This window comes from Taudactylus pleione, unplaced genomic scaffold, assembly GCF_031769625.1.
Source record: "Taudactylus pleione unplaced genomic scaffold, aTauple2 ptg000032l, whole genome shotgun sequence".
NCBI classification, from domain to species: Eukaryota; Metazoa; Chordata; class Amphibia; order Anura; family Myobatrachidae; genus Taudactylus; species Taudactylus pleione.
In genome coordinates this window covers 9602503-9623057 of record NW_028284434.1, presented here as the reverse complement: position 1 = coordinate 9623057, position 20555 = coordinate 9602503, and the positions used below count along the sequence as shown (strand labels likewise).

General features: G+C 43.2%; 1 protein-coding gene across 1 annotated transcript in view; it reads left to right on the top strand.

Moving 5' to 3' along the window:
* Positions 1-20555, top strand: part of LOC148538954 (eukaryotic translation initiation factor 2-alpha kinase 1-like) — a 222279-nt gene extending 201724 nt beyond the window's left edge. The window contains exons 14-17 of the mRNA XM_088451962.1: positions 4709-4826; positions 5974-6053; positions 6254-6487; positions 20357-20555. Coding sequence (XP_088308088.1) covers positions 4709-4826; positions 5974-6053; positions 6254-6487; positions 20357-20482 — 558 coding nt within the window. The 3' untranslated portion in view covers positions 20483-20555. The remainder of the gene's footprint in view (positions 1-4708; positions 4827-5973; positions 6054-6253; positions 6488-20356) is intronic.

The window sequence follows — 20555 nt, the reverse complement described above, 5'->3', positions numbered from 1 at the left end:
TAGACCACCAGGGTATGAGGGAACAGGACACTGCTTACTAGTGGCAATGACCAGGTCCCTGGGGTCCAGACCATAGCGGGTGACAGGCTCTTCCTTTTAGCCCCACCCCCACCCCTGGGCGCGCTCTCTCTCTCAGCAGCAGCCTGTGTCAGGATGCTTCCATCTCACTCTCACCTTCTACGGATTTATGCTGGGCAGCCATTTTATAAAATGCATGCTTCAGCAGGTTCCAGAGAGTACGGGCTTCTGTCACCATGTATACCTCGCTATAACTAGTCTAGTATACATTTAACTCCTTCCTGCTCTATACAAGCTGGTTTGTTGAGCACTGTTATTGCTCATTGCTTTTGTTCCTTGAATGTCATGTGTGCAAGCTGAGGTACTTTATATTTGAACATATTTATATGTATGTATTTATTTTGCAGTACATCAACAAAGACATCAGGCAGGAGCAGAATGCTCCATGTGTAAGGTGTGTGTACCGGGTTTGTGTCCCAGGTATATCCATACAAAGAAATGTTTGTGACGCTGCTTTACATGACCTGCATTTTTCCCTAGCCCCACTTTCTTCTCTATTTGTGGTGCTTTCTCATTCACGGCACAACCCGTATACACATCACTTTTTTTTATAACTTTTGTGTGGGGCGATATACCATTGGATTGCTTTAAACTGCTTCCAAGGTTGAAGCACCCAGTGAGGTGGGTGCTCATGTTTTAAGCAGCTGTTGAACCCTTTTTTTCTAGAGCTGTGTAATAATATACTTTCTCCACAGATCTGTGTGTTCTGAAACCACAATGGCAGAGGAATCCCTATCACCGGTCTAGGGGCCCAGTGTTTCAATGCAACGCTGCGTGAGGGTTCCTTCGACTAGGAATACCAGTCAAGGAAGCCATAAAAGACTACCAATTACGGTAATGTGGATGTTACTTACCAGATTGCAGCTCCCAACCAGTGAGAACATGGCCTTGCGGACTAAAACGCAGGTCTCCTTCCTACAAGGAGGATCACACCTGCTGTCAAGTCTATTAGATGCAACACTGCTTCACTTACTCCATATAGGAGTTGCTGACAGCCTGTATATATCCTGTGGTGTGAGGTGTCTCAGCTCCCCTCGGACCTCCACTGTTATTATCCAGGTCCTTGTGTCTACAGATGCGAGTTACTTACTAGTCTTTTACTGGTCATATGTCTGACTGCTTGTTCCAGTCCATACACATTCTCTGTGCATTAGCGGGCATTCTCTGGCCCACATGGGGTCGTTCCGCTCTATCATTTGCTCAGATGAGAGGTTTTCAGAGCATCCTTTTACACATACATGCCTACCATCCCAGTTTTCGGGGGAGGCTCACGATTTTTCGGGTAACCACCCGCACCCCAGGAAGGGTAGGCACTTCTCCCACATTCTGCACACTTCCTAGTGAAGTGGGCAGAATGGGAAGAATTTCCGCGGCAATCGCGGGTCCCCGTGTAGGGGGGTGGGGCTTAATGGTGCAATTGTTCATTATTTACGTCATTTAGCCCCGCCCCTATGTAAATGTGCGTAAATCAGGCGGGGCTTAATGATGTGACCCATCAGGCCCCACCCCTGTTGCAACTCACTTGCTTCTCCTCCCTGGACATATCTCCCGTGGAGAAGAAATTAAAGGTAGGCAACTATGCTTTTACATATAGGAGGCTTATTTACATATTGCCATGTGAATCAGTCACCAGCAATTCCTAGGGATGCTGTGCAGTACAATTGCTTCCAGTTTCCGGTGTCACTATTACGGAAGGTCCTTAGCCCCTCGTGTTTTACATGAGGATCAGGACAGTCATGGCAGTTCTTCAGGGCTCAGTCACTGGATATCCATCTACAGTATCTCAAGGACATCTTTGGTGGTCCTATGGATGGTTAATTACTTGGAAGCTTTTCCCCTTGGAGGGAGAGCTTTGCTGCATTCCAGGGTTCAGTAGTCATCAAGCTAAGGGTCTTCTGGTTACCGTCCCTTCCTTTCTGGCATCCCTACCGAGTGTTCTTATACCTTCGCAGGCAGATCTAGGGCTCTCTACTCCTTCCCTTTGTCGGGGTGCAATTACTACACTGTTTCATTCCCTTCCTCTTCACAGAAAAATTTCGGCCCTATGTCATACGTCCAGTCTGCTTCTTAGGATACAAGCTGTCGCCCCTTTTTTTTTTGTGGTGGCTCAAAGCGCTAGTGCACAGATTTTCACAGCATCAGCATGTGTCAGTCGCAGGTTCTATTCCAATGCTCCATTGCCTTTGGGATCCAGGACAGGAATCCTTCTCATCACCAATGCACATCTTCATGGCTGAAAGGCAGTAATCTGTCATTAGATATTCCAGATCGGTAGGCGGCTCATGGGAGCATGTTACAAACCTTCGTTCTACTGTTCTAGATGTTTTTCAGAACTCTGTATGGTTCTACCTTTCCTCCAGCATCGTCCGGTCCTGGCCAGGCCCGATGGTGTGACTCTGTTGCCCACATAAGCCATCAGGTGGCGCTCTCAGTTTCAGTTCCTGTAAAATGGTCAGCTGCTCTCCCTGTTGGGTGAAGGCTGCCAGGTCATACTCTAGGGTACATAGGCTCCACATTCTAATACTTTTCAGCGCCTAATGATCGCTGGGGCCTGATGAACATTAAGTTTATGGTGTCTCGCATTACCACGACTCTTTGTGATATTGTTTCGGCTCCAGAGTTCTCAAAGCTCCCCTTTTGGTCGCTCCCAAGGTACAGTGGCAGTTTCCACTCTTATTTATCATTCCTCTACTGTTCAGAATGGATTACAGTTAGAAGGGAGCATGGTGATCTTCGTGGCTTATCTTAGCCATGGCAACCGTAGGACACAACTCCTACCGCCTCTCAGTCGGTGCTTCAATGAGACTTCCTCTACAGTCGGTTATTGGTCTCCAAGCCTGTACTTCTATAAGATTCTGGCCCGCCTCGCTTGCCAGAGTGGCTCTTGTCATCCGTCCACAACACAGGGGGTTTTATTTTAGTGATTTTTTTTGTACCCGGCTATATGCCGGTCGGCTCCAGAGTTCTTGAAGCTCCCCTATTGGTCGCTCCGGAGGTACAGTGGCAGCTTCCACTCTTATTTATCGTTCCTCAACTATTCAGATTGGATCACAGTTGGAAGGGAGCACAGTGATCTTCGTGGCTTAGCTTGGCCACAGCAACCGTAGGACACAACTCCTACAGCCTCTCAGTCGGCGCTTCAATGCATCTTCCTCTACAGTTGGTTCTTGGTCTCCGAGCCTGTACTTCTATCAGATTCTGGCACGCCTCGCTTGCCAGAGTGGCTCTTGTCACCCGTCCACAGCACAGTGGGGTTTATTTTAGTGATTTTTTTGTACCCGGCTACATGCAGGTCGGCCCAATTTGGTCAGGAGTTCTTACCGAATTAGAGGACCTCTTCAGGAGTTTAGCTGGGGGCTTCCTCCCCAGTTCATTTTAGCTCTGTTGAATCCTCTCTTTGGCATTGGGGCCCTTGGCCCTCTTCCAGGGGATACTGGCATCCGACCTGTTTTGTTTCAACATCTGCTACGCACCTAACTGAAGTTAGGATGCTTTTTCCAGAGTGTCTTCTGTGTGCTGTCACCATTTGTTCTTACCAGATGGCTCCTTTGCATCTTTCTGTGGTTCTTGGGACTCCTTGGTAGGCTCGCTTAGGAGTCCTTGATTCCTAGTTTGCAGTGCAAATTGCTCATTCATTGGTTTACTGAGACAGCTGTAATACTCCTGGCCTTTGTTTGGCGTGGGGGGTAGCCAGTTTGAGCGCCTTGTTTTGTTGCTTCCCTTTTCTGATCTTTTCCTTTGATCGTGTAGTTCGGTGGTCTCGCTTGGGTTCCTACCCAGTTGTCTCGGTTCCTCTCCTACCTGCTGTTGTGTTGATCTGGTTTTCTGCTTTCTGGACTCCTCCCCGCCGGACGCATCTACGGATGTAGGATGATTTTCTCTGTGGTCCTGTATGATTTTCACAAGCAGGACTGGCTCTTTCCGAACTAATTATCCCGGGGGCCCTGCTTACTATTCGCCACACTCTGTGGCGGATCCCTTGCCGTGGTGACTGCTTATTACACTAGGTCAGCGAGACCTTCGTGGCGGACTCACCGTGGAGTTGCTACGGTACAACTTAGCCAGCTGCCACGTGGTTATCTGCCCACACTTTTTTTATTCATTTCTATGCAGTGTTCACCTTCGAGTCTAAAGGTGCCCACACACATAGCGATATTTTACACGATTTGGCTGATTTCGACATAAATCGTGTAAAATATGCCCAAATCGTGAGTAAATCGTTAGTCCGCACTCACGATCCCGATGCGATGCGCGTCCCCGCTGGTCGCACATCGCATTGTCAGATCTGCCGTGCTGTAGGGCAGTTCTGACCATCTAGGACGCGATGAACTGTAAAAAGTCTGACTACAGGAGAGATCATATGAAGATTGGGCACCAAATCGTGTGCAGGGCTACCGGGGAGAGTTTCAAGGGAAATCGTATCATCGGCTGATCATGAGCTTACAGAAATGCACCACACTGAGAGGTGAATCTGCAAATTAAATGTTGACAAAAGGGCAAAAGCTGTCAAGCCAACATAGCTGCAGTCGGCACTTTCGACCGACTCATAATTAGGCCCACGGTCCTTTATAACATTTTCTGACTGGTCACCCTCCACTCCCCTTAATTGTCATATTTCTATGTTCTATAGCCAAGAAATATTTTCTTACAAGGACCAGACCTGCACGTACTCATTGGGGATTTTGGACTTGCATGTCCAGATATTATACAGAATTCAGACTGCTGGTTAAAAGAGGATGGGACCAATGGTGAGTTTTGTATATGGCTCATATGAAGCTAAAACAATGTTCCAAACTATATCATATCCTTATTTATTTTTATAAAGGGTGTAATATTTAAGAGTATGGGGGGTATCCAATTAGCTGCGATCGGTGAAAAACAGGGATTTTTCGCTGATTATCCCCGTATTCCGCCGATGTTGTTTTTTTTTTTTTCCCCCTATCCTATTATTTCGGACTAAATAATAGGATAATTCTCCTGAAAACACATGGGGACCTATGTGTTTTCGCCATTTCAGGGGTGAAAAAAAACTGCAGTTTTTGTGGATTTTTTCTCGGGACACGTTGGGTACCAGAAAAAAAGCCCCGATAAGTGTCATCGTCGGGTGGACTTCGGAGCTAATTGAATAGCCCCTGGGATTCCATTAGCACCCGAACAATGTTCGGGGCTAATTGTCTACCGTCCTATGTATGTGAATATGTAGTAAGTGGTGTGTATATGGGTGCCCATGACATTGTTCCCAAATTATGCATTTATCAAAGTAAACTAGATTGGCTGTAAAGGGAGTAATTATCAATAAATGTGGAGTTAGGGGCAGCAGAAAGTTTAGTTCATGGTGCTCCTAATAAATTGGGTTTGGTGATTAAGGGCCTGATTTAGTAAGGATTGCAATTGCGATAGCAGCATTTCTGAGTGTCCATGTTTCCATGACAGCTTCAGTCTTGCTTATGACCAGATCACTCAATACAGTGCCTTTTAATGAAATTAAACATATGTTTACTGACTGACTAATGTTTTACTTTTAGGTACTTTTTATTTTGCCATTTTAAGGCTTCTGAAAATGTTGCTGGAGACTTAAGGCCCCCATACACGGTGCAATAAAGCAGACGATTTGGCTGCTATAGCGCACCGTGTATGGCCATGATATCGGACAGAGCGCGCTCATGTGGGGTCGTACGTCGCATCCCCAGATCTTCCTGCATGTTCAGTTGATCTGGGGATGCGATGTGCGATCCCATGCAGTGCTATGCGGGTGGGGGAAGGGTGTCGGATCCCCCGTCGCGTCGCACTGTGCATAACCATGTATGGGGGCTATTATTTTTATTGTAATATAATGGTAGCATATGCATGTCTCTAATGTTGTTCATAACACAAATGTATCCTTTTTATATGTAGATTCAACACACACTGCTGGAGTGGGAACTTGTTTGTATGCTGCACAAGAACGGTTACAAGGATCACACTATGATTTTAAGGTATCTGTTAGTTGCAAATTATTTTACCTAAACAAAAACTACTGGTAACACTTTTAAATCTGTATATACAAAGTAATCTGTGACATCTTCCCTGAAATGTCTTAACATACAGTAGGTTTTATTATTAAATTCCAGTATTTTTAACCTGAATTTGAAAACACATTTTTACGTAATAATAAATACAAATGTTTGTTTTGCAGTCTGACATGTACAGTGTTGGTGTAATATTACTGGAACTCTTTCACCCATTCTGGACTGAGATGGAAAGGAGTAAGGTTTTATTGTCTCTAAGAAGTGGGATTATCCCAGAAATCTGTCAAACTCAGTGGCCGGTGCAAAGTAAATACATTAAGTTACTGGTCAGTGCGGACTGTGCAATGCGGCCATCTGCCGATCAAGTGCTGAAAGGAGAACTCTTTCATCAGAGGGAAAATGTAAGTATTCTGGGTTTATATGGGACAGACTCCAGGGGGCTGTATTCTTCCCTTTTCCTGACAAGATGGATAAGCATATTAGATGCGAATTGTAATGTTGGTTGACCCACATCGTTTATTGCCATTGATTTTAGATCCATAGGAAGCTGCTGCTGGTTCATTTAACTTTTGAAATGCCAAGATATATCCAGTTGCTTTGTGTTGCATATTTGGAGCGATTATTAGAAATCATTCTGACACCTGTACATAAATATTTCACTTCTCTAGTAACAAAGATTGTATCCAAGTAGATGGATTAAGGAGGTTCAGGTACATGGCTGCCAGTCTCTCTCATAGGAGCCTAGGTATCAATCTGTTTGTTACATAAAATTATGCAGAAACTGCAATTTCTGCATAATTTTATGTGGAAGCAATCGGGAAGCCAACTGCCTAAATACCGGCAGCCGGCTTCCCGACTGTCTTATCCCGGCAAGGGTGAAATGCTGGGCGTCTAGATGTAGACGCCCGCATTTCCCCGACGCCGGGAGACCTGCGCCCGTCATCACGATCGTAGTGATGCCGGGCGCCGCGAGCGGACAGCCGCGGGGGGGGGGAGGGTTAGGTTTAGGGCTCCCGGGGGGGACTTAGGGTTAGGCACCCCCCCGGGAGGGTTAGGGTTAGGCTAGGGGGAGGGAGGGTTAGGGTTAGGCACCCCCGGGGGGGACTTAGGGTTAGGCACCCCCGGGGGGGACTTAGGGTTAGGCACCCCCGGGGGGGACTTAGGGTTAGGCACCCCCGGGGGGGACTTAGGGTTAGGCACCCCCGGGGGGGACTTAGGGTTAGGCACCCCCGGGGGGGACTTAGGGTTAGGCACCCCCGCGGGGGACTTAGGTTTAGGCAGCGGGGAAGGGGGTGGTTAGGGTTAGGCACTTAGAGGGGGGATTAGGGTTAGGCACTTGGGGGGGAAGTTAGGGTTAGGCACCCCTAAGGAGGGTTAGGGGGGTTAGGTTAGTGGATACTCACCTATCCACGATCAGGATTTCCAGCGCTGTCGGGCTTCCGCTGCTTCTCACTCTGCTCCTGTCGGGCTGCCGGCGGTATTTCATACCCATTCCATTTTATGTATTGTTCCTATGTACTAAAAGCACAATTCAGGAGCTTTCACAGAAATCTCAGGCAAAGTGCTAGTTAGCGCTGCAGATCGCAGTCTCCATTGTTATCAATGGGGACTACGATCTGGCCCCTATGTACTAAACTCAAAAAAACTAAGCACCAGTAGTTTACACCATCTTCAGATGGTGTAAACTACTATAAGCCTATGGAGGCACCAGGTGCAGGAGAGAGATCTTTCGATCGCACTCTCGCAGCCCCCGGAAGCTGACATTGTGCGCATGTGCAGTGTCAGCTTCCCCCAGAGAAGTCTTTCACTTCTGTGAAAGACTTCTCCAATTTGCCGGGGATATAACTCGCAGGGACAGCGGTTACCACAACTGCTGTCCCTGCAAGTTCCCATTTGTACATAGCGGGGATATTTTCATTCAAAATGTAAATATCCCTGTCGATATGGATAGCTAATAATCGCGGCTGGTCCGCAATTATTAGTACATACTGTAGACCCAATAGTCCTTATTAAATCTTCTGACCGGACATCTCTCCCAGGTCCCATGCTGGGCAGTGTAAATGTCTGGGCAAGCTCTCGCACACTATCAATTCCCCTATGTTGTCTGGCTTATAATGATGAAGGAGTCACTCTTTTTCTGCTCAGTCACAGTAAATGAGCAATTTATTATTTACCAACTTCTCTGAAAGAATATACTGGGTATAAAATATACAGGTTTGTTTCATCCATTTACTTAAACAAGCTAAGTGAATTTTCAGTTTTATCACACACTTATACGAATTAGGGGATCGGCACTCCGTGTACTGGTCCGACCACCAGGGTGCACTAAATCCTCAAAGAGCCTGGCACAGGGGCAAGACACTAAACATACGATACCAATGTAGGCAGCACTCCACGGATAAAAAAAATCTAGAATTTGCTAGTTGGGCGACGTTTCAGATGTTTATTACATCTTTCTTCAAGGCATACATACATGTGGCAGTTTCACCAGAGATGGCGCTGGTGAGCAGCAAGTCCTGTGTAGGGTTGGAAAGATTCTCAGGGTAGAAATACTGAATTGTGACACACCTTTGTGTTGCCTTGTGGAGAGAGCTCAGGTGTGGGCTGTTGAGAAGGCAGACCAGTCAGGCTGCCGTTGGAGACAGTCTAAGTGGGACTGTGGCAGCCAGAGAGCCCAGTAGCTAAGCCAAGCCATTTGGAGCCAGGGGGCCTGAGTCTGGACCTGCAGGGGGGACCACAAACCTCTCAGACTGTGTGACGCAAAAGCAGCTAAGCTGCAGGCTAAGGAAGCCAAAGCCTATACTTGGAGGAGACAGGGAAGGCCACCAAGACTGACTGTGTTTTGTATAGCTGTGGCAGCCAAGCTAGGCTGGAGCCGGCAATAGATCTGCAAAGAAGCAGGCAGAGACTTTATTTGCAGACTAGCTGCACCACTACAGCCAGGGGTCAAGAAGTGAGTTAGATGCCCCAAATAGGGGCTAAGCGTTTATTATTTTGTGTTCATTATGTGTTGTACCTGAGTTATGCTGGAAAGTAAGGCACCATTTAGTGTATTGTGTAGGAAAGAGGGACTGCGCTAAAATACAGATCTAATGACCTAAATAATAAGGGTAGAAGGGGATATAGGTAGGTGTGAGGGGAGGGGGCTGCTGGAAAAATAGGTGGGCTACCTAACCCACTAGTGGCAACTTGTAAATATAGAGAGAAAACCAGCGCTCACCCAGGGAAAAAGGGTAGGATAGGGTGGGGGGTGGGGTAAAGAAATACAAATGGTGAATACAGCTAAAAAATTATATTTATTTAGGATATATTCAAATACTGGTCAAAGGTAATGTAATTGATGCATGTGTGTATCAATACAATGATCTAATAATAAAAGGACCTAATACCGGTATACAGCATATAAGATAAAGACAAAGACAGACAAAACAAAATATATATATCAAAGTTGAGTGGACTCATCCAATGTAAAAAGTACTGATTTAATGGACAGTTCCACAAAAACTCCTTGCTCCAACAACTTTGCACAGTGAGGAACTGAGCTGGTTAATCTCCTTTGCAGGCTAGCGGTGTTTCCAATCAAAAACAGAACCACCGCAAAACAAGAATGGCAGTGGTCCGTTTAGCACAGACAGGTAATCAGTCTATAAACGGAATATCCTCCTTTGTATCTCACAATATATATAACATTTCCCACATATAGGAAGTCTTATGAGAGATGACAGTTCTCCATTTAGTAAGCAGGTATGTGGTTTAAATAAGCAAATGGTAGCATCCGTATGATGGAAGGGTGACACGCAAGAGATATCCAGAGCGCCCAAACATACATTTATAAAGTTGGTCATAACATAGGAGTTTAGAAGTACTTATAAAAAAGGGGGGAGGAAAGGGAAAAGAGAGGAGGTAGCACTAATTAAATATGTATAATATATTAAGAACATTATAATAAGTATCTTCAAGAATAAATAATACAAATAAACATAAAGCAAAAATGCTCTCCAAGAATAGAAGATCAAAAAGTATATCATTAAAATGTGTATCCTCAGTGTCCCATCAAATAGTCAAAAATCATTAAGTTAGGAACTTGGTAGTGGTAAGAGTAATAATATATTAGAGGGACCATTGCAAAAAAGGTATCAAGGTGGGGGGAGGGGGTGCGAAGAAAAAGATAATTTCATAGAATTGGTTAATTTATTTTATTTTAGAAAAGGTGCCACCTCAAAGTCAATATTTAGCCCTTCAGGGGAAAGGGCTCCTAACTCATAAATAGTTTTGGTTTCTTCCTTTAATAACAAATCATTAAAATTTCATCCTCTCCATGGTGTCTTCATTGTTTTCAAACCTATGAAAACGAGACAGGAGGGGTTACTCTCATGCTTTTCTTTAAAATGAGTTGGAATGCTATGATTTTCTTTTTGATTTTTTATATTACACAGATGTTCATTGATCCTTATTGATAATTTCTGGATTGTTTTCCCAATATATTGTAAGCCGCATGGGCATTGTATCATATATATTAGACCTTTTGAGTGGCAGGTAATGATCTCCTTTATTGTGTATTCTGTTCCATTACTTTTGGAGGTTATTTTTGTGATTCGTTTAGTGTTTATTTTTGTTTTTCTACATGCTATATACATTCCACATTTCTTAAAACCGGGGGTCTTCTCCGGTAACCAGGAGGAGGTCTTTTCTTCCTGGTAATGGCTTCGCACTAAATGAGAGCCAATGGTAGGTGCTCTTCTATAGACCATTTTCAGTTTTGTGGGTAGAATTGTTTTCAATTCCTTATCTGTCAATAGAATGTGCCAATGGGCTCTTATGCTTTTTTCCAATAGAACGCTTTGTCCTGAAAAATCTGAAATGAACAAGATATAATCTTGTTGTTTCTCCTCAGCCTTTACTTTATATGTAAGGAGATCTTCTCTATTCAATTGTTCCACTTTTTCTCGGTCCATCTTGAGCTTTTCTTTGTCATAGCTTTTCTCTTAAAATTTTCTTAGGCGGGTGCTTGATTGATTTTTGTAGTCCTCTTTTTTCGACCAGTTGCGTAAAATCCTTCTGAATTGTCCCTGAGGTATATTGGCAATCCAATGCTTATGATGGTTACTGGTGGCATTCAAATAGTTATTACAATCTACAGCTTTAATATAGGTTTTTGTTTCAATTTTATTGTTCTCTATGAAAATGGTCAAATCTGAAAAATGGATTTCTTCGTTTCTCATCTCACTTGTAAATTGTAAATTCAAATTGTTTTGGTTAAGACCTAGTATGAAAGTTTCCAAATCTTTTTTTGTTCCGTCCCATATAATTATGATGTCCTCTATATAGCGGGCCCATAATCTTAAATTGACGGAATGCTTATTGTTTGTCCAAATATTTTAATTTTTCCAGTGGGCTAAAAAGAGGTTTGCTTAGGAATGTGCAAATTTAGTCCCCATTGCAGTTCCCCTTTTTTGCAGATAAAACTTGTCTTTAAACCAGAAAAAATTATGGTTTTAAAATAAAGTTGACTCCCTCCATAATAAAATCAATTTGAGCAGCATCTAAAAACGAGCTGTCCTCCATTATTCTCTTCACGTTATAACATCCTTTTTCATGTTCTATACATGTGTAAAGAGATTTGATGTCACAAGTTGCTAACAAATAGGACTCTTTCCATTCTGTTTTGGCCAATTCATGTAGTACTTGTGTAGTGTCCTTTAAGTAACTCCGTTGTTTGGTCACCAGGGGCTGTAAAAAGCTATCTATGTAGCCTGAAAGATTGGTTGTCAGGGAGCCTATTCCAGCCACAATCGGCCTCCCTGGTGGACGTTCCAAATTTTTATGTATTTTGGGCAGATGATACAGTACTGGTAAGATTGGGTGTTCCTGCCAAATATATTCATGCTCCGATTTATTCAGAATCCCACTATGTAGACCAGTTCTAAGTATAGATGAGAGTTCTTTCTTATCTTCTGTGGGGTTTTTTGGTAATATATTTCATATGTGGTTTCATCACTAAGAAGGTTTAGGGTTTCTTCTTCATAGAAAGTCCGATCCATGATGACCAATTTTCCCCCCTTGACTGCGGGTTTAATAATAATATCTTTATTTTCTTTTAAAGATTGAATCGCTTCTTTTTCCTCCCGAGTCATATTCCACTTATTCTTCTAGTTTTGCTTAAATCTATTTGGATATCCTTCAAATCTTGTTCCACTAGATCCTGAAAAGTGTTGATAGCATGTTCCTTTAGAAATTGTGGAAAAAAAGTTGATTTCTTTTTCAATATAGTATGTTTATAGGGGTCCTCCTCTTTTCGCACGTCGGTGCTTGGTTGTTGCAATTCAGCCCTTTTTCTCCTTAAAAAAAATTTCAGAGTAATTTTCCTAATGAATTTCTGAAGATCTATGTATGTATTAAATTTGTGTAATTTGTTAGTCGGGGCAAATTTTAGACCTTTATAAAGTACTTCTATTTCTATGTCCTTCAATGTATAGTTGCTTATGTTGTGTATCCCCTCCATTTTTGTTTCTTTGTTATCTTCCTTCTGTTTCTTCTTATTCCTTGCTTTGGATCCCCCTCGCTTTCCCCGCTTGTGCTTGAACTTCTTTTTCTCTTTTTGTTTTGTTTCCCTTGGGATAGCTTTTTGGGTATTGTTCCCGTATTTTGAGTTGGGGCGTTTAGATGTACTAATTCTAAAAAAATATCCAAATAATCCTCTGCCTCATCTACGGATTCTTGATTGGCTTGAGGGTCTATTGTCTCTCTTTCTGTTCTCTCATTCAATCGTTCCATTAAGGCACGAGCAGAGAGATCTAGAATGGCCTGTTGGTCATTTCTACCACAATTGAAACTATCTATAAGGTGACTATTTGTATAGTCTTTATGTTCGTTAGTTTGCTCAGCTTTCTGAATTTTTGCTTTGGAAATTCTTTTGTTGTAACCCTCTTGATTTCCAAAATATTGTTGTTGTGATTTGTTTTTGGGAGAGTTATGGAGTCTCTGAGGGGAGTATTTTTTTGGGGGGAAAACCCTTCTCTGCTCATAATTCATGTACGTTCCAGCTTTATTCCTGTTCCTATGGGTGGAGTCATAGTTATAAATTTGTCTATTACTGATAACTTGTTGTTGTTCCAGCCATCTATTATTGTCTTTCGTGTATCTATGTATGTCTTCCCCTGATCGTCTTTCATTCTTGTTTCTATAATACTTTCCATTGTATCTTATATTTTTCGAATTCCAATTTCTATAGTCTTTACTATAGTTTTCCAAATCTCTGGTAAATTTCCTCTTTTTTTTGTGTTATGACCTCTTCCTCTAATTTTCTTAATTTATTGTTAGTCAGTGCTTCCAAATTTCTGAAATCCTCAAAATCCTTGAGTGGGTCCAATTTTTTTCGGATTTCTTCTATCTCTTTTTCTGCATTTTTGATTGCAATTTCTCTATCCTCTATGATCAGTCTCATCAGGTTGAAAGAACAGTTGTCGAGGGTTTCATTCCATCTTTGTAAAAATTGTTCATTCCTGGAATTGTGGTGGGTTTTTCGAGAATTCTCAAACCTCTTGGTATCATTTTATGTTTTATAGATCGTGAGAGAGTGGTACTCTCCCACCACTGTTTCATCTGAGATATTTCAAATTTTTCTAGTTTAAGATAGAGGCTACAGAAATTGTTTTCTGATATTGTTGTTTGTTGTATTTCCCTTGATGGTAAGAAAGTCTCCAATAAGTTTAGTCTTTCTTCTTTATTGAAAATCATTTTGAATAATTTTAAATTAATTTATGACTGTTTTTTATTTAATTAGTTAATTTATCATAAAAAATTCCTTAATAAAAGTAAAGTATAAATATATTAATAATACAGCTTAAAGCGTAATTGTTGCACAGAGATAATCACAAGTGTGAAAGGAAAAAAAAGAGATCCATTAGAAAGCAGCTGTCCCAATGAAAGGTAGAATGGAAGATTGTGTAGGAAAGAGGGACTGCGCTAAAATACAGATCTAATGACCTAAATAATAAAGGTAGAAGGGGATATAGGTAGGTGTGGGCTGCTGGAAAAATAGGTGGGCTACCTAACCCACTAGTGGCAACTTGTAAATAAAGAGAGAAAACCAGTGCTCACCCAGGGAAAAAGGGTAGGAAAGGGTGGGGGGTGGGGTAAAGAAATACAAATGGTGAATACAGCTACAAAATTGTCTGTGAGATTATATCAGAGATGTGCGATTGAATTTTGTGTTAAACTTGGAAAAAGCGGAAATGAAACTCGTGAATTGTTACAGCAAGCATACGGTGGAGAAACGCTTAGCCATGCTGCAGTATTTCGGAGGTGGATGCACTTCAAAGAGGGTAATACGCGAGTGACTGACGCGGCGCGTTCTGGGAGACAATCCACCGCAGTTACAGATGTTAACATTGCCAAAGCTGTGGAGATGGTGCAAAATGACAGAAGGTTAATTTTACCCAAACTTTGTTTCACCTGGCATCTCATTCAAACGGGTTCAGCTTACTGTGACAAAGGAACTGAAAATGCATTGTGAGTGTGCCAGGTGGGTACCCAGGAATCTCACAGAAGAGCAGATACCGAAGATGAGTTGAATTGTGCAAGAACACCGTTCAAATGTCGGAGAGGAAACCCGATTTCCTGACATCGATTGTGATGTGTGACGAATCGTGGATTCGTCATTTAAATCCGGAGTCCAAACAACAGAGCAGTGTATGGAAACACACAAATTCTCCTCCGTCCAAAAAATTCCATGTGATTCCTTCGGTGTGTAAAGTCATGCTTCTACTCTTCTTTCATGTGCACGGTATGATCCTATAGCACTGGGTTCCCCGTGGACAGAATTAATGGTGACTACTATGCAAACATCCTGAAAACCCATTTGCGTGGAGCCATGAGGAAGAAAATACCACATTTGCTGCAATAGTTTTTGCTCCAAGACAATGCCTGACCACATGTTGCTGCTGTTGCATTGGCAGCACTGACTGAAATTAATGGGACAGCACTGGAACACCCTCGACATAGCCAGGACTTAGCGCCTTGTGATTTCTGGGCATTCCCGACCCTGAAAAAGTAACTGTGGAAAGAAGTTCTCAACAGATGATGAAGTGAAAAATACCACAGCTGCAACACATGCTGGCCACACACATAGCGATATTTTACCCGATCTGGCCGATTCCGACACATTGGAATGACAGATCGTGTAAAATATTGCCAAATCCTGAGTAAATCGTGAGTCCCCACTCACGATCACGATGCGATGCGCGTCCCCGCTGGTCGCACATCGCATCTTCAGATCTGCCGTGCAGTAGGGCAGATCTGACAATCTAGGAGGCGATGCACTGTGAAAGTCTGGATGCAGGAGAGATCATTTGAAGATTGGACACCAAATTGTGTGCAGACCGTGTGGAGATCGTGTGCAGAGCTGCCGGGGAGAGTTTCAAAGGAAATCGTACACAAATCGTACACATCGGCTGATCGTGTGCAGATCGCCATGTGTGTGGCCACCTTAAAAGTGATGTCATAAAACAGTCTACTGCACGTCATTGAATCGTTGTTGAAACGCTGCAAAAAATTTATTGAATGTGAAGGACGCTACTTTCAAAAATAAAAATGTTCAGATCCTGTGGAGTCATCTGAATCTGAATAAAAAATTCAGGCTCATTACTTTTCAATCAGCCCTTGTGTGTGTGTGTGTGTGTGTGTGTGTGTGTGTGTGTGTATGTATATGTATATGTATATATATATATATATATATATATATATATATATATATATATACATACACACACAACACAATACCTACAATGCGCTAAAAATAGTAGTAAAATTTGACTAAAAATATTCAATAAAATTCAATACTACTCTTTAGTATAGGCTCCGACCACAATTTAAGTCCTTTGCCAGGTCAGGACCGAAAAATTCTTAAGGTGCGCCAACACAGTTTATTTATAATAGTTCAATAACTCCTTAGTTGTCCTGTTAAGTCTTTCAGTGGTCTTTTAGTTGTTGAATTTGGAGGATATGGTTTTTCATATTGTTTCTACAATGAGACCCTCACATACTGTCACAAACCGTGGCAGCGACTTGTCTCCTTCCGGCTCTGGACTTCCTCTCACTGGCAATACACTGGATTCTGCTCCATTGGTTGCTAGGTGCTCTGGACGCCACAGGGAATGACTTATGGTCTTAGATGCGGCTGATTGGCTCCCTCACCTATTTGTATCGTCTGGACTTTTGCCGCTTTGCCGGTTATAGCGTTTCACGTGTTCCGGTAGTGTTTAGTCTCCTGTTGTTCTTCCAGTGATCCTGTCAGCCAATTTCCTGCCTGCCGTTTGTACCATTGAGGTGGCACGGTTCGCATATCTGCCACCTGCCGCATGTGTCATACAGGCGGCATAGACTGCACTCAGTTTCCAGAGTGCGCAACTCGGCGTACTGTGTACACAATCCTGTGTACTGCCGCTAGTGTCATCCCAGCGACACTAAGCGCACCTCAGTGTCCTGTGTACGCAATCCTGTGTACTGCTGCTAGTGTCATCCAGGCGGCACTTAGCGCACCTCAGCGTCCTGTGTACGCAATCTTGTGTACTACCGCTAGTGTCATCCCGGCAGCATTAAGCGCACCTCAGCGCCCTGTGTATGCAATCTTGTGTACTACCGCTAGTGTCATCCCTGCGGCACCAAGCGCATCTCAGCGTCATCTTGCCAAGTCTTTCAGCCCTCAAGGCTGCTACACAGCCCAGAGGCTGCTACTCTACCCAGAGACTGATATTCCAGCCCAAAGGTCGCATCAAGCCAAGGTTTTCCAGCCCTCAAGGCTGCTACTCAGCCCAGAGGTTGCTACCGGCCCAAAGGCCGCATCTCATCTTACTTGTCCACAGGCCACAGCCAGCCAGGGCTGCTACCAGCCCAAAGGCCACATCTCATCTTACTGGCCCACAGGCCACAGCCAGCCAGGGCTGCTACTGGCCCAAAGGCCGCATCTCATCTTACTGGCCCACTGGCCACAGCCAGCCAGGGCTGCTACCAGCCCAAAGGATGCATCTCATCTTACTGGCCGACTGGCCACAGCCAGCCAGGGCTGCTACCGGCCCAAAGGCCGCATCTTATCTTACTGGGCCACAGCCAGCCAAGTCACTTCCAGCCCCCAGGCTGCTGCACGGCCGCATCTAGCCAAGGTATACCAGCCCTCAAGGCTGTTGCGGGACTAATTCCTTATTGTCATGCCCGTGCCTAAACACACACGAGTTCACCCAAAATGCAATTATTAGTTTCTGTATACTTAATTCATAATTGTTTATTATAAAAAGTTACAAATCTTACATTGCACATGCAGAGTGGCCTATAAGGGCTAGATGTTAATAACTTGATGTACCTCCCCTTCAGTAGTATGAACTCTTTAACAGCAAGTTAGCTCCCTTTCGGTCACTTTTGCATTATCACCCAACGCGTTTTGTCAAACATCGACTTTTTCAGGGGTGTTTAATAGCCAAACATATATTCCCAATAGATATTTAAATTATTTATCTGGCCCCCGCTGGTTTAGATAAGTCAATCCTTTTGGATATTCTTAATTTCCAATGAGTGTGTCATGCTTTCCTGAGGCAATGGTTTTGAATTGATATTCCTCAGATGTACTCAGTCCAGTGAGGATGACTATTCTCAGCATGTGTGCTCAGTCAGGCAGTGAATCTATATATATATAGATGACTATTCTCAGCATGTGTGCTCAGTCAGGCAGTCAATCTATATATATATATATATATATATATATATATATATATATATATATATATAAATTTAGAATATATATACATAAACCAAACAAACAATAAACCCTCAATGCGCTAGATATTCAATACAATATAATAACAATGTAAAATATGTGTAAAAAAAAAAAGTTGTTCCTCCTGTAGGATCCTTGCCAGAAATGGATCTAGAAAACAAACATAAAACAGCAAAACAGGAAGGCGCTCAATGTGTAGTATATAAGAAATCCAACTTCTTGGATAATAAAATAAATATTCTGCGTACTTATTGCATAATAAAGTTGTGTTTGTCTGGTCATGTAACAACTTGGGGGATGGTAAAGAAAAGTCCTCTCTTAGGGCACTTTAACGTCCACTTTCTCTGGTCTTCAAATCTGCCATACAGCCCAGCACCAAACAGACAAAAAAAAGACTCTTATTGTGGTAATTTCAGAATGTATATAAATGTAAGTAAAAGCATGTACAGTATAAAATCTTGGTAAACAGCATGAGGATCACATATAAATCACTCAACTTGCACAAAAGGAATGTTCTCAATCTGCAACTGTTTCTGGAACAATGGGAGCGCCCAGTAAGCAAAAGTCCTTCCTATGGAGTGGTGACAATGGTGAGTAAACAGGAACCTCCAATGCTATTTGTTTGAACCAAACTTCCTCAGGTTTGGTTCAAATTAAATTCGTTAGAGGTTCCTGTTTACCGCTATCCATGCTTGCCAGGGTACTTAAACATGTTTGACGGGATTGTCTCCAGATCATTCTTGTCGGATTGGCCTCGTTGACAGTGGTACGCTCTTCAGGACATGTTAGCTGTGATGCCTTTCCGACTTCCTCTAAGCCAGGACATGCTGCCACGGGCCCTGTCACCACCCAGATTTGCCTCTTCTGGCTTTTGCTGGCCTGGCTCTTGAGACCCAGATCCTAAAGGGTTTGTGGGTGTTCCATGCCAGTGGTCCAGAGCATGTACAGGCTTGCAAGCAGGTGACTTCTTGAATTTACCATCCTGTCTGGAAATTTCAAATTACCTGGTGTGAGTGTCGCAGTCTCTCTGCTGATGTCTTTAGGGTACCCCATCTCTTGGCTTTCCTTCAAGCTGGTTTGTATCAGGGCCTTTGCCTGTTCTCCCTCAAGGGTCAGATTTCTGCCCTGTCCATCCTTTTTCAGAAACGGTTAGCAATCATTCCGGTAGTCCAGACCTTACTGCAGGGTCTACTTCAAATTCAACCTCCGTATGTCCCTCCTATTCCCCTGTGGGACTTGAATTTCATGTTGGAGGCTCTTCAGCGGCTCCTCTTCAAGCGTCTTGAGAGTTGTGGTACCTTACCTTGAAGGTGGTCTTTCTACTGGCTATTGCATCTGCTCGCCGTGTTTCAGAGTTGGTGGCCTTATCCTGTAAGTCTCCTTTAGTCATCCTCACAGGGTGGTTTTTCGAACTAAGCCTTCTTTACTTCCAAAGGTGGTTTTAAAGTTGATATTGTTCTCCTGTCCTTTCCAGGGCCCGACTTCTAGCTCATCTTCTTTGGGGCTCTTGGATGTGGTCCGGGCTGTGCGGACCTATATTGACCGTACGGCTCCTCTTCGACATACTGATTTCCTTTTGGTCTTTATTGATGCCCCTAAGCAGAGTTGGCTGACCTCCAAGGCTTCTATTACCTGGTGGATTACCGCTGCCATCCGCCATGGCTTATCTTTCTGCAAATAAGTCTGTTCCACCTTCTCATTGGGCTCATTCTACTTGTGCAGCCGCGGCCTTTTGGGAGGTTCACCACAGAGCCTCCATTGAACAGCTGTGCAGATCTGCAACCTGGTCCTCTGTGCACACGTTTACCAGGTTTTACCGGTTCCATACCTTTGCTTCGTGTTATGCTAGCTTTGGGCGCAAAGATTTAAATGTGGCTTTGCCGGACGTCCCGTCCCCCCCCCCCCATTTGGCGTGCCAGTGTCTCCCAGCATAGATGCCAGTGGAAATTTGGGATTTTGGTACTCACCGTAAAATCTCTTCCTTTTAATCCAGCTGGAGGACACTCCCTCCCTATTGTTGTACTTGGTTTCTTCTTGTTACATAGTTCCTATTGGTTCAGGGTTTTAGTATTTCTTCCTCCTTTGGCTTTGTTAGACAGTAAAACTGAGGTGGGGGGGCAGAGCCTAACACTTAACCTTTTAGTGCCTGAACTCCTTAGTTGGATTACGAGCAAGAAATTTTATGGTGAGTACCAAAATCTAATTTTAATATAGATTGTACTGCGTTGTATATGGGGAGTGCTAAGTGAACTCTTTAAACAAATGGTTTGCGCTGATTGTTTTAAGCTTGGGAAATGCATTGTAAAGTAATCTGTAATACTGTATATGTTCAACTAAAAAAATAAACAATCTGTTCATTTATATATCAAAGGTTAGTGATTGGGGACAGGACTCTGGAAATTTGATGAGACATGAGCACCCCTCTTATATTGTACAATTTTTGACAAAAGAAATTGTTTCATCATTGACTAAGCATTCTAATCTAAGATTTATATTTTACTAGCAGGTCATACAGGAGCTCCAGCAAAAAGTTATCAATTTAGAAGAGGAAAATGAGAGACTGAAGAAGAGCTTGCAATTATTACAAGAACATATATCAAGCAAAGAGGGGCCAGACCTTCCATCATAAATGCAGCAGCAACAGATGCCCAAATCTTCAATGACTACATTGCACCTTGTAAAATAAAAATTTTTAAACTATC